The following is a 13,721-nucleotide window of genomic DNA, read 5'->3' as shown; positions in this document are numbered from 1 at the left end:
ATAATGTGCTCATTTTGTCATAGGGGGCTATTCTGCTGATCATCCTGTCATTAAAATCTTTTGGAGAGTTGTAGAAGGTTTCACTGATGAAGAAAAGCGCAAGTTACTCAAGTTTGTAACAAGTTGCTCTCGCCCACCTCTCCTGGGGTTTAAGGTATGCATCTTTCATGCTATTTATTTTAAACCATACAGGCCTGGCCACTCTATGTTTGTTGTCTTTTGTCCTATTGTAAGTACTAGGTGCTGTGATAATTGTACTTAGAATTGTATCTAGAGAGCCTGTGTTCAGATAAGCTGCCTGCAATTGAAATCATCAGCCCAGCCTCAGGTCGTGGTGATTCTTTTCCACTCTCAGTTGAAGAATATACAGCCTAAACATTGGTAATGGTTGTTAGTACTACTTGCTTTACATTATCCTAGCCTTGATTGATTACTTCTGAAAATTAGTATTAATCTCACATAACTTGGCCTACCTGTTGTTTTTAGTAATTAAAGTTATTGGGGTTTGGGGAAGTAGTTCAATTAATTAGTAAATAACTAGCCATGCATGCAGGAGAGGCTAAATTCATTACATAGTATCTACCAGGCAAGGTGTTACATGCCTTTAATCCCAGCACTCAGGTTGACCAGGACTTTGATATCTGTGGGTTGGAGGCCCGCCTGATCTAATAGTGAGTTCCAAGGTAGTCAGAGCCAGTGAGACCGTGCTGTCTCCAAAACAAAACAAACAGATAACCAGTATTCAAATGCTGGGCTTGTAATCCCAGCACTAGAAAAGTAGAGACCGGGGCCAGCCAGTCAAGCTGAATTAGCAAGCTTGAAGTTCACTGGAAGACCTCCCTCAAAACATGAGTCAAGGGCCAGCATGACGACTTAGCTGGTAAAGTCACTTTCCTGCCTCTTTGTCTGCTTGAGTCTAATCCTGGTTCAGTACTGTGCTTTGGTGATGCCAGCACTCCCACAGTACATTGGGAATTGGAGACTGGAAGCTCCAATTGGTATGCAAGGTAGCAGAAATAAGGCATTCTGCTTTGAAAGAAGGAGAGAATAAATTCCTTAAAGTTGTTCTCTAACCTTAGTATATACTATACTATACATACACACATTTTATTTATATATATCAGGTGGGGGGCAGTCAAGGAAGTCACCCAAACTCTTGCATCTACATACATACTCATACCCACCCACACAACATATCACACACAAAAAAGGTTGTTTGAGAAACATTTAGTGATATTTCCTATATTCATTATAAAATAATTTGAAGCAGCATACATACTTAAGGACTATACATAGTGGAGCCAGCAGGGCCTGTTAAAGTATCTCACTGAGAAAAGGCACTTGTGCTCAATCCCCAAAACCCATGTGATAGAAGAAAAAAAACAAGCTCCTAAAGGTTATCCTCTGACCACCACACCCTTGCTTACACACGTATATCATGCAAACACACACAACAGGTAAGTGTATTAAAAATTTTTAGATGGACAAGTGGTGTACACCTTGATCAGAGCACTTGGAAGGCAGAGAGGCAGGTGGATATCTATGATTTCCAGGCCAGCCAGAGTTATATGGTAAGATCCTATCTCAAAAACAAAGATGGCTCAGGTGTTCATACATGCGAGTGTGTGTACATACACATATGGAATCAGCATGATTATCCAGTGGTTAAACTACTGCTAAGCCTGGTAGACTTAGTTCAATCATTCCCCAGGATCCCTGTGGGTGGGTGGGTGAGTGCGTGAGTGAGTGAGAGATTGATTGATTTTTAAAAAATAATATACTTGAAGCTGGAGTAATGACTTGGAGGTTAAGAGTACTGACTGCTCTTCTAGAAGTCTTGAGTTCAGTTCCCAGCAACCACGGGGTGGCTCACAACCTTCTTTAATGAGATCTGGCTCCCTTTTCTGCCATGCAAGCACACATGCAGAGCACTGTATACACAATAAATAAGTAAATCTTTAAATATTAATATGCTTAATGAACAAAAGAGAGACCCCAATTTCAAACAAAGTTGAAGGCAAGGACTAACACCAAGACTCTCCCCTACCCCCGTACATGTGCTGTGGCAAAATTGGAAAAGACTTTCTTTGCCCACTTTAACTACTGACGTGACCATGTTTGCTCTATAGTTTTGAGTCATTTCAGATCAGGTTAGGGCATTTCTTTTTCCCTCTTATTGGCTTCATATTTCCCTAAAATGGATATTCCTGTAAATCACCACAATTCATTGATCAGCAATAGAGGAATTTACCCATGATGTATTAACACCATGGTTTAGAGTCTGACTGTTCAATCTAAAACTCTAGCAGCATTGGAGAGCTTGTTAGAAACAGACATTTGTATGCTCTTGGGACCAGCTCCCTTATACTGCTGTGTAGAGCTAGGTAGCCATGTTTTTAACCTCTTTCAAGTATCTGAAGCTTGGTGAGGTGATACCGCTTGTTGCTTAATGTCCCTTGTAAAATTTGTCTTGTAGGTAAGGATCTAGTGCAATGCTACACAGGGCAGGCATGGGCATGATTTTTTCGTTTTGTTTTGTTTTATGGCTCTGTAGTTCAGGCTACCCTTGAACTCACTATTTAACCCAGGCTGGCCTCAAACTCTTCAGTTCTGCTGCTTTGGACTCTTGAGTGCTGGGATTTGGGGTCTATGTTACCTTACCAGGCTGGGTATGTTCTTTCGTTTCCTTCCATCTATGTGTTCTGGACAGTTTGGGTAGGTATACGCAGATTCTTTTGACGGTGTTTTGGGTGTCATTTTAAGTAGTGTGCTCAGGATAAATGACAGCATTGGTTATGATGACCCAACCTGCAAGAAGGCCAAGGGTCATCTGGTAATGGACACCATGAACTGAAGATATTCAGAAATGTAAAAGAAACAAATTACTGTAGTATGAATCAGAAAGTGTGAGCATTGACATCTTGCTGTGACTTCTACCACATGAACTACCCTTAAAGGCAGAGCTCTGAAGATAGATGTAGGGCTGAAGGCAGAAGGAAAAACTCAGTGAGGGTGTGGACATGTTCCAAACACAGATAGTGGGGATAGTGGCACAAATGTAGCAGTTTTCTAGATTACTGAATTATAAATTTAATGACTAAATTCTAAAGTAGGCAGATTGCAGTTTTTAAACCGTTTTTTAAAAATGGACAGTGGGCTGGGCAATGTTGCACAAGCCTTTAATCCCAGTACTTGGAAGGCAGACACGGCTTCTGTCTTCTACACGGCTTTGCTTCTACAAAGCAAGTTCTAGGATAGCTAGGACTGCTACACAGAGAAACCCTGTCTCAAAAACCCCAAAATCAAAAAACAAAACAGTCCATCAGTAAAACATCTCAGTTTGTACTCAGATGAAAATTGGAGGAAGATCTGCCAGAAGCTAATTTTTCACAGGAAGCAGCTGTCTGTACTGCTGGGTTTAGGGACAGTAATGAGAAAGATCTGCTCAGCTGGGCAGTGGTGGTGCACGCCTTTAATCCCACCACCTGAGAGGCAGAGGCAGGCGGATCTCTGAGTTGAAGGCCAGCCTGGTCTACACGTTTCAGAACAGCCAGGACTACACAGAGAAACCCTGTCTCAAAACAAAAGGGAAAAAAAGGAACATCAAATAAGTAGGGCAGTAATCATGTGAGTCTTCCAAGTTACTGAAACAAGGTAAAGAACCAGTTATATTGACAGAAATAGAGAGTAAAGATAATGTCAGGTGAGCTGGAGAGATGCTCAGCTGTTAAGATCACTGGCCACTCTTGGGACTCAGGTTCAGTTCCCAGCAATATGACAGCTTACAACCATCTGTGTAACAATAGTTCCAACAGATCTTCTAGCCTCTGCAGGTACCAGGCAGTGTGGTACACAAACATAATGCAGGCAAGACATCCACACACCTAAAATTAAAATAAGTCTTTTAAAAAATGACAAGATTGAATGCTAGCATGATCTACAAAGTGAGTTCTAGAACAACCTAGTTACACAGAGAAACCGTATCTTAAAAAGCAACAACTACAAAAAAAGTTGTCAAAAATCATGAAAGAGAAAATATTAACAAGAAAAGCATGAACTCTTCGATAAAGAATGTACTAAGGCTGAACTCACCTATGAAGGAAAAAGCTACATGGTAATGCGTATCTGTAATCCAGTACTTTGTGAGGCTGAGGCAGGAAGGGTAGTGGTTCCAAGCAATACCATAATACACAGCAAGATCCTCTCTACCAGAAAAGAATCCCATATTAGTTTTTACAATTGTCATGTCAGACATCAGAGTTTACAAAGCATGTTGACCTTGTGATTCTCGGAGGTGCCTCTTGAGTGCTTCGGAGTAGACAGACACAGAGAGGGAGGACCGGTGTAGATCTATTGTGATGCAGATAGCAAGAAACTCACCGAACACCTCTGTGCCCAATATTGGGTAATTAGAACTTAGTATGTTTAATAAGTAGGATTGTTGCAGAAAAAAGAAATCATTAAATGCTGTAGAAAAATTGTTAAGTTACCATCAGGCCACACAGTAAATTGATTTTTTTCTTTCTCTGAATTAATGCAAATTCTCATTGTGTTGTATTTAATTATGTATAAAGTACTGCCCTTGATTCAGACTTTAGTAAAGAACTTCATTTTTTTACTTTTAAGACTCCCAAGTAGGAAACCCAATTAGCATTATGAAAGAAATAATAAAATAGGACATTTTCTTGGCAGTGCTGACACACACCCTTAATCTCAGCACCCAAGAGGCAGAAGCAGACAGATCTCTGAGTTTAAGACCACCCTGGCTACTTAGTGAGTTCCAGGACAGCCAAGGCTACACAGAGAAACCCTGTCTCCAGAAACCAAAAGAAGGACAAGGGGAGAGAGGGAGGGGAGACCTTGTGGACTGACTGGACATTCACAGTGTTTCACTGTGAAGTGTATCTAGAGCTCTCCATTTACAAAGGTATTGCTGACCGTGCCATCAAATACTTCTGTCTTGTTTGTGGTAGGTTTATTTTGTTGTTGGTGAGTTTTTGGGTTTTTTGTTTGCTTTTTTGAGACAGGGTTTCTTTGTGTAGCCCTGACTGTCCTGGAACTCACTCTGTAGAGAGGCTGATCTCAAACCCAAAAAGATCTACCTGCATCTGCCTCCTGAGCTCTTGGAATTTTTGTTGGTTTGGGTTTGGTTTTTTTTGTGGGTTTTTGTTTGTTTTTTGAAACAGGATTTCTCTGTGTAACAGCCCTAGCTGTCCTGGAACTTGCTCTGTAGACCAGGCTGTTCTCAAACTCATAGAGATTCACCTGCCTTTGCCTCCCAAGTGTTGGGATTAAAGGTGTATCAGCACCAACAAACAAATCTATGGTGTCTATTTTTAGCCTCAAGTGTGTGAGAAAACTGGCTGCCCTTGTGTACTCAGAACTACATCCTTTGCTTCCTGTTTATGAGAGATACATAGTGGCACAATATGTTGTAATTAAGGATAGAACGAGAATGTTTTGTTCTTATGTTTATGTTTTGTTTTGGAGACAGTATTGCTACTGTATTTCAGCCAGCTTCTGTTTCACTGAAACAGAACTTAAAGTTGTCCAGGCTGTCCTGGGATTTACAACAGACCTCTTGCCTCAGTCTCCTAAGTACTGGAATTTACAGGTATACCACCCCGCGCTCACACCCCAATAAGGTCTTGTTTATTTGAGACAGGGTCTCTTGTTTTGTAGCTCAGCCTCCCAAGTGTTTGGACTAAGGACATGTACCACCACACCTGGCCCTTTCCAGGTTTTTTCTTCTAACAAAATCTATGTTTTCAGTATAGTAAATGGGAATCAGTGGTTAGGTAGAAGAATAAAAACATCTGTTTTTTTCCAATTCGGGCCACTGTTACATCTTATTTTATTCACTGTCATAAGCTACTGCTTTTATTCAGCATTATCTTGGGCTGGAGATATAGCTTACATGTAAGGCACTTGCTTAGCATATGTTGTAATTTAGAAAAAGCGGCACCAGAGAAAAATACACCATGCGACAGAGCTCGGGTGGGTTTTTTATTGGGTGATAGTGAATGGGAAAGGAGGGGGAGGGCAGAGGGGAGACAGGCCTTTGGGGATAGGTGTAACAGGAGAGGAGAGAGAGAGATGGGGGGTGCGTAGGGTCCTTTTAAAAGGGAACATAATGAATTTACATAGGAGGTTGTCTTAGTGACTGTAGCTGAGGACATATCCTGTCAAAACCCCAAGTTCAGGCCAGTACAGATGCCTGAAGATCTGAGTTCTGTTCCAGCCTGATCTACAGAGTGAGTTCCTGGACAGCCAGGGCTACAACACAGAGAAAACCTGTCTCAGAAAAGAGAAAGAAAATGCTCTACAGCAGTGATTTTTTTTTTCAACCTTCCTAATGCTGTGACTTTTTAATACAGTTCCTCATATTGTGGTAACCCCCAATTATTAAGTCGATTTTGATGCTATTTCATAACTGTTATTTTGCTATTGTTGCGAATCATAATGTAAATATCTGTGTTTTCCAATGGTCTTAGGTGACCCCTTTGAAAGAAAAGGTCACGACCCACAGAGTGAGAATATTCTGATCTTGTGGAGACTTTTTCCTCAACTAAGTTACTCTCTTATCTGATGACTCTAGCTTTGTGTCAATTGACATAAAACTTAGCAAAGAAAGCTAAAGTTTTTCCAGTGCTGGAATGACAGCTTGAAATACTTTGAGTGAACATTGTGCCCCATCATATGGCCTTAAATAACTGGCCTTCACTTCAGTCACAGCACCTGAAGAGCAGATCCAGAATCTGTTACCAACCAGATGTACAGCTAGCTACTATTTTGCTCCCCAGGGCCTCATCTTGTAGACATTTGCAATGAGGGGTGAACTAGGCAGGGATTTGAAATAAGTACCAACCAGGTGGGAGAGTAAGCCAGTTCAGGGCAGTCTCTGCTTTGTTGTTCTGTGTTGGAGAGGAGTATGGTCACATCTCAGGTATGAGATGGTACCTAATGGTGCTCTTGGGTAAAATGAGGTGTCATTATTAGTTGCTTGTACTGTTTGGCCTTTCTTTGGATCTCATTCACAGGTCTGCAGTACCATCAGCATCTATCAGATATATATTTAGCCTACAGACAAGTGCAATGGTTAACTTAGTCACACAATCCTTGCTAAGTGTAAAGATCACCTGTCATCCATCCTAGCTCCTTGGAGGTAGAGGCAGGAAAATCAGGAGTTAAGTCATCCTTGGCTACATAATGAGTTCAAGGTCAGCCCAGAATACACAAATAAGTCTCAAGCAAAGAAGTAGTGTTCACAGTCTTATTATTTATGCAGTATTGAAACTGAATGTGTGCCTATTAGGAGTTTGTGTGTTCCTATGCAGTGGGAACACTGTGCTACTCAGATTCGTAAGACACAATAACAGAAAAAAAAAAGGCACAAAGTGGTGGCTGTGATGTGCTGATACAATACGAGAGAAGAAAACATACTTTCTTCTTTGCTTTAACTGTCTGGACACACCTAAGGGATCTGAGTACCTACACATATAAATGAGGGGATCTATGTTGTACACTAAAAGTAACGACCAGGCAGTGGTGGCCCACATCTTTAATCTCAGCACTCAGGAGGCAGAGGCAGGTGGATCTCTGGAACTCAAGGTCAGCCTGGTCTACACAGAAAAACCCTGCCTAACAGCAACAACAACAGTAATATAATAATACCAACATGGAAATGGAAAGATAACTCAGTGAAGGACTCGAGAAACTGGTTTCTGTTCCCAGCACTCAGAAGGTGGCTCACAACCATCTTTTAATTCCAGTTCCAGAGGTTTGTTTTTGTTTTGTTTTTGTTTTTTTTGGGGGGGGGGTTGGTTTTTCGAGACAGGGTTTCTCTGTGGATTTGGAGCCTGTCCTTGGAACTAGCTCTGTAGACCAGGCTGGTCTCGAACTCACAGAGATCCGCCTGCCTCTGCCTCCCGAGTGCTGGGATTAAAGGCTTGCGCCACCATCGCCCGGCAAGAACTAGCTATTGTAGACTAGGCTGGCCTAAAACTCACAGAGATCCGCCTGTTCCTGCCTTCCTAGTGCTGGAATAAAGGTGTATACCACCACCACCCAGCAATAAATGTATCTTTTTTTAAAGGTGGGCTGGTAGTCAGGCATAGTGGCTCATACCCTTAATCACAGTACTGAGCATTCAGGAGGCAGGAGCAGGCAGATCTCTGAGTTTGAGGCCTGGTCTATAGGGCAAGTTCAAGGACAGTAAGGTCTGTTACAAAAAGAAGCCCTGCCTTGAAAAAAAATAAAATTAAGCAAAAAACATAACATAAAGAAAGGCAAAGGTTTAGGGAGGTGACTGGGTGGCTAAGAGCCCATGCTGCTCTTGTTGAGGACCCAAGTTAAGTTCCCAGTACCCCTGTTGAGCAGCTTACAACCACCTGTAACCCGAGCCTCAAGAGTATCCTAGCACCTCTGGTTTCTGGGTGCCTGCACTCATGCACAGACACACTTATATGTACACAAATATAATTTAAAATCTTTTTTAAAAGAAAGAATATTTTTGAGAAAGGTAGCTTCCAGAGCAACAGTACCTCTCTGGCAGAACAAGACTCTGGTAGGCTCTAGGCGGTGCCAGATCCCTCTAACCATGTCCTGTGCCCTGTCTTCCAGGAGCTGTATCCTGCGTTTTGCATTCACAATGGAGGCTCGGACCTTGAGCGGCTACCTACAGCCAGCACCTGCATGAACCTGCTGAAGCTCCCAGAATTTTATGATGAAGCCCTGCTGCGAAGCAAGCTGCTTTATGCTATTGAGTGTGCTGCTGGCTTTGAGTTGAGCTGAGTTGAGCCCAGGGAACTTGATCTGACCCAGAGGCAACCATCACCTACCACCCCCACCCCCCCAGAGCACTCAGGCGGGACCCGTGGCTCTCCTCAGGCCTTCTTTCTTCTTTCCTCCCTCTCTGATTTTTTTTTTTTAGATAATTTTATTGAGACAGTCACTTACATAGATGGACATTGCTTTTCACCTAACTTAACCATTGTTATGTGCCATGTGGCTGGCTTAGTAAGTTCACCAAGAAGAGCACAGGTTTTAGACTAGTGGCAATTCAGTGAAATTAACCAAAGATGAAGCGTTGGCCTTGCTGACCCAGTTCATATCCCCTTTGGGTCAGGCGCCCGTATCTGCAGACGGGGTCTGGGGCTGATACACAAAGTCCCAAGCCACTGCTTCTCATGTGGTTGATTGTTTACAAGCCTAATTATAAGAACTGAAGGCATTTTTCCTGCTGCCTTTTCCCAAAGTGATTAGGTTTGGAAAATGGATAACGCTAGTATTATTTTATTTGTGCTTTTTAAGCCATGTCCCCCAGGTGGGACTCGCATGCTTATCTTCAGACTCCTACTGACCTGCATCATGAGGTTTAGACATGGCTGTGTGGGTGTGAGGTGGCTGCTGCCCTCGTTGCTCTTTTCCTGTCTCTGCTTTGTACCTGGAGAGCTTTCCGGGGCGGTGGAGGAGGAGGGTCCCTGCACTTCCTGAGGTACTTTGTCACCTGCAGTGAGTTGGCAACTGGGGGATGTGAGCACTGCAGCTTTTATTAAAGTCATTTGAACCAAAGTGGCGGGCTGCGTCTCTCCGTGATCCACGCGCCCTCCTGGCCCAACAGTACTGCCCATTTTCTTGGGTATCTTGGGGGGACTTGCCAGGCCTTGGCACCTCTGCTTCCTGCTGCTGTTTTGATAAGAAGACAGTGACCCTGGAGTGTGTCAGGGAAGAGCATCAGGCCAGGTGATTCTCATTTAGGCGCTTTATCAGGGTCCAACTGGAGAGGTGACCTCAACCTCTGCACGCAGGAAGCAGGGAAGCATCTAAGGAAGTCGCATGCAAGGACCAACATGGAGCTGGTGAGGACTCCAAACCCCGCATCTCTGCCAAGTCCAGCATCTTTGTGCCTGGAGGCTCTTTGTGCTGTTGGGTTAGGTGACCAGAATTAGCAATATACTTTTAAATGTGGGGAAACTGAATGACACTTTTAAAACAATGACCATTATCAGACAAAATGTATAATTTCTTAATTTGAATAATAAAGTGTTTAAATGCTATTTGTAGTCTTGATACATAGGAAGAAATAGCGTTTATCCTTGATCTTATTTTTTTGTTTGGGGATGTTTATGTTTAATGTCCTATATCTTTTAATTAGTTAATTTGTGTATTAGTATTTTAGAAGTGAAGTATCTGATACTGGAGATAAATTGGCAGTTTACTTATTTGTGGTTTTTTTTCTATCGGCTCTTCTGAGCTTATTTATTTGTACGTCCTAATGGATGAATATTTACATTAAATCTTTTTCCCTAAGATCGTGTTGGAGTTCTACCCCAGGTCACTGGTCACATATGTGTGCAGTATAGAAAGCCACACAGCCTGTGGTCCCTTGCATTCAGCCAGCCCTGGAATACCCACTAAGTGAGGAGCTCAGGTACCAGTTCTCAGTGGGTCTTAGATTAAATTGCTGAGAAAAAATGAAACCTTCCTAAAGTAAGATTCTTAGGTCTTCATTGTTCTAGGTATCTTTATGTTTTGTCTTATTTTGCTTACTTTGTGTAACTTTTTTCTCAGACGTAAACATTGGGTTGGTCATTGGTTGTTACGGGTGTTTCTCATGAGCTGTTACATGCTCAGAGAACTTTGCTTTGTTGTCTGTGGGCTCATTACATAAGTGTTCTCCGACCAAATCATAAGCACCAGGTGTGTGCTGTCAATAAGTGGGCACAGGTATGTGGAATCACCCAATGTGAGCTGTAAAGCTGTAGTGCACTAAGATACTGGCATTTTGTGCATGCTCAAGACTGCTTGTTGTAGAGTTAATCCTTACAAAAGTTTCCTGAAAACAGCATAAGCTTAAAATTTATAGCTACTCAAATAATTAAGAAAGCAGGGCAGTGGTGGTGGTGGTGCATCCTAGCACTTGGGAGGCAGAGACAGGTGGATGTCTGTTAGTTCAAGTCCAGGCTGGTCTAAATGCTGAGTTCCAGAACAACCAGAGCTGTTAAACAAAGAAGCCCTTTCTCGGAAAAAAAGAAAGAAAGGGGAAAAAAGGGAAGAAAGAAAAGAAAATGGGGGGAAAAAAAAGTCTACTGCTCTTTCACTCACATCCACCCATTGCAAAGCAATGTATTGTATACTAGTGTCGGTAGCTCCAGAACATACTTGTCACTCACCCACCCCAAGGGCCACAGGCCTCCAGACAGCGCTGTACTTGAGTTGTCCTAGCTGACTTCAACTTTTAGTGTTGGATAGTAATGTAAACATACTGGGGACCCAGAGATCCAGTGCAAAAGATCACTAAATACGTGGAAGCCTCTGTTCTAGAAACCTGAGGTTGGGCATACTTGGACTGAGTACACTTCACAGGTGCCACACCTCCTGTAGACTATACATATGAGGTCATGAGTGGGCTCTTGACGTCTTTGTTTCAGGTTTAGCAGTTGTCACATGTCAAACTTACTGTACCCTTGTTACTCTGAAATGGTTGTCTGTGATAAACAGTCTTTGTTATTCCTGTAAGAAATTGTTTTGCGTCAGGCAGGTAGTGATGCACAACTTTACTCCCAGCATTCAAGGGCAAATGGATCTCTGTGTTTGAGGCCAGCCTGGTATACAGAGCCCTGGTCAGCCAGGATTTCACAGAGAAACCCTGTCTTAAAAAAAAAAAAACAAGAAAAAAAGTCGGGCAATGGCACACACTGTTTATCCCAGCACTCAGGAGGCAGAGGTAGGTGGATCTCTGAGTTCAAGCCCAGGATGGTCTACAGAATGAGTTCCAGGACAGTCAGAGCTACACAGAGAGAGACCCTTTCTCAAAAAGAAGAAAATTGTTTTGGGATACCACAGGGTGAACTTTATGTATAAATATCATATTCTGACTACTAACAGTGGTCTCCATGCCCCTCTCATTAAGTGTCTAGTCCCACAAATACAGCAGTGTTGCTATCAGTCCAGTTAATTCTACAGTGGCCCTGCAGGTGAAGTAAAAGGAAGAGTTGTTTGCTGCTTTGAGCTAAGAGTCAGAGGTGTGCCACAGTGGAAGAGCACTTGTCTCGCATGAGTGAGAGCCTTAAAAACAGCAAAAACTAAAAAGCATTAAGTTTAGTGAAGACATGTTAAACACTACAGTGAGGTTTTTTTTTTAATTATTTTTATTAAGCTATTTATTTTTCTCCGCTCCCCTCCCTTCCTCCCACCTCCTCTTCTGTTTGACTACTTTGCCTTGCTCTAGGCCAAATGGACAATTTCAAGCTTGGGACCAAGTTTTCAGATCCCAGGTGCCACTTGCTTCGGTTTTCATATGAAGTTTAAGGCCACCTCATACCATACTTGGTAATACTTGGTGACCTGAATGGTGGCAACCTATAGGATTGCATAGCTTAAGCCCAATAAAGGAGGCTTTATTTAGTGGAAGGATCTTTGCATATGTAGTTGAAGACCTTGAGATGAGATCATTCTGGATTGTAAATTGGTGAGAGGGCTAATTCTAGTGGGTGCCTATCATCCTAAGAGAGGCCAGGCATGGAGGTGCATGTCTGTCATGCCAGTTTATGGGAGGAAAAGGAAGGTATCTCTCTCTCTCCCCCTCCCTCTCTTCCCCTCCCTACCCCCCTTCTCTTTCCCTCTCCCTCCCTCGCACACAAACACTGACACGTAGGCAATGGAGGCAGGTATGGGGCGATGTGGCCTCAAGGGATACAGTACCCACTAACAAATGTGGTTCACTAATAAAATATGGACTCTTCCCAGAAGCCACAGAAGGGGTGTATCCCATAGACACCCAGGTCTCCCATTTGTCTCTAAAAGTGTAAGAGGATAGTTTTCTTTTGAGACAGAGACTCTCATACAGCTTAGGTTAACTTTGAACTCAATGTGGCTGAGGATGGCCTTGAACTCCTGTGCCTCTTTGCCTCCAGAATGTTCCTGATAAGTACTCTACCAACCAACACACTATTTTTGCTATTGTTGTTTGAGACAGGGTCTCTCCATGTAGTCCTGGCTTTCCCACAACTCATTCTGTAGACCAGGCTGGCCTTGAACTCACCAGAGATCAACCTGCCTCTACAACCCAAGGTGTGTGCTACATCGCCTTCTATACCAATACTGTTCTATTTATCTCCTTTTGTTGTGACACCACAGGAAGCTAGAAATGCCACAGTGTGAACTCTGGTGAGACACCTTTCCTGGCCCTGCTGCCTGTGGATCTCATGCTCTGAGCACTTGAACATGACATGCTCTCAGACCTCTATGCCGAATGGATGGCCCTTTGCTGCTGGTGCTACTCTAGTAGGTTCTGGAACTTTAGGAGGTGAGGCTAATCTGTAGGAAGCAGGTTGCTGGAGGAGTAACTCCAGGGGCTGTACCCAGTCCCTAAGCCCTTCTCTCTGCATTTTGTCTGCAATGCAGTGGACACACTCCTGCCACCATAATGTTCTATCCAAGGCCACAGGAATAAGCAACCATGGGCTAAGCCCATTGAAACTGTCAGCCAAAACACTTCCTTCCTACCTCAGTCTGAAAGGCACGTCTCACTCTGTTGTCCAGTGCCTGCCCAAGTGCCGAGTGTGGCACACCCTTGGAAGGCATGGGCCCCTGCCACACTCCTACAGTGTATTTATTATGCCAGCATGTGTGTGAGGTCATTCTCCTGTACAAAATGGTGACGATGCTTAAAAAGAGCATGTAGACTAAGGGGAATTTCAGGGACAGTGAGGTCATTA

The 13,721-nt window shown here is 43.1% G+C and overlaps 1 protein-coding gene across 1 annotated transcript in view; it reads left to right on the top strand.

The window, feature by feature from the left end:
• Nucleotides 1–10,311, top strand: part of Ube3c (ubiquitin protein ligase E3C) — a 101,423-nt gene extending 91,112 nt beyond the window's left edge. Inside the window, exons 22-23 of the mRNA XM_075955840.1 lie at nucleotides 24–154; nucleotides 8,623–10,311. Coding sequence (XP_075811955.1) covers nucleotides 24–154; nucleotides 8,623–8,793 — 302 coding nt within the window. The 3' untranslated portion in view covers nucleotides 8,794–10,311. The remainder of the gene's footprint in view (nucleotides 1–23; nucleotides 155–8,622) is intronic.
• The last annotated feature ends 3,410 nt before the right edge of the window (nucleotides 10,312–13,721 follow it).

This window comes from Microtus pennsylvanicus, chromosome 21 (genome assembly GCF_037038515.1).
Source record: "Microtus pennsylvanicus isolate mMicPen1 chromosome 21, mMicPen1.hap1, whole genome shotgun sequence".
NCBI classification, from domain to species: Eukaryota; Metazoa; Chordata; class Mammalia; order Rodentia; family Cricetidae; genus Microtus; species Microtus pennsylvanicus.
Note: the sequence above shows the minus strand (reverse complement) of the source record. Positions and strands in the feature narration are given on the sequence as shown.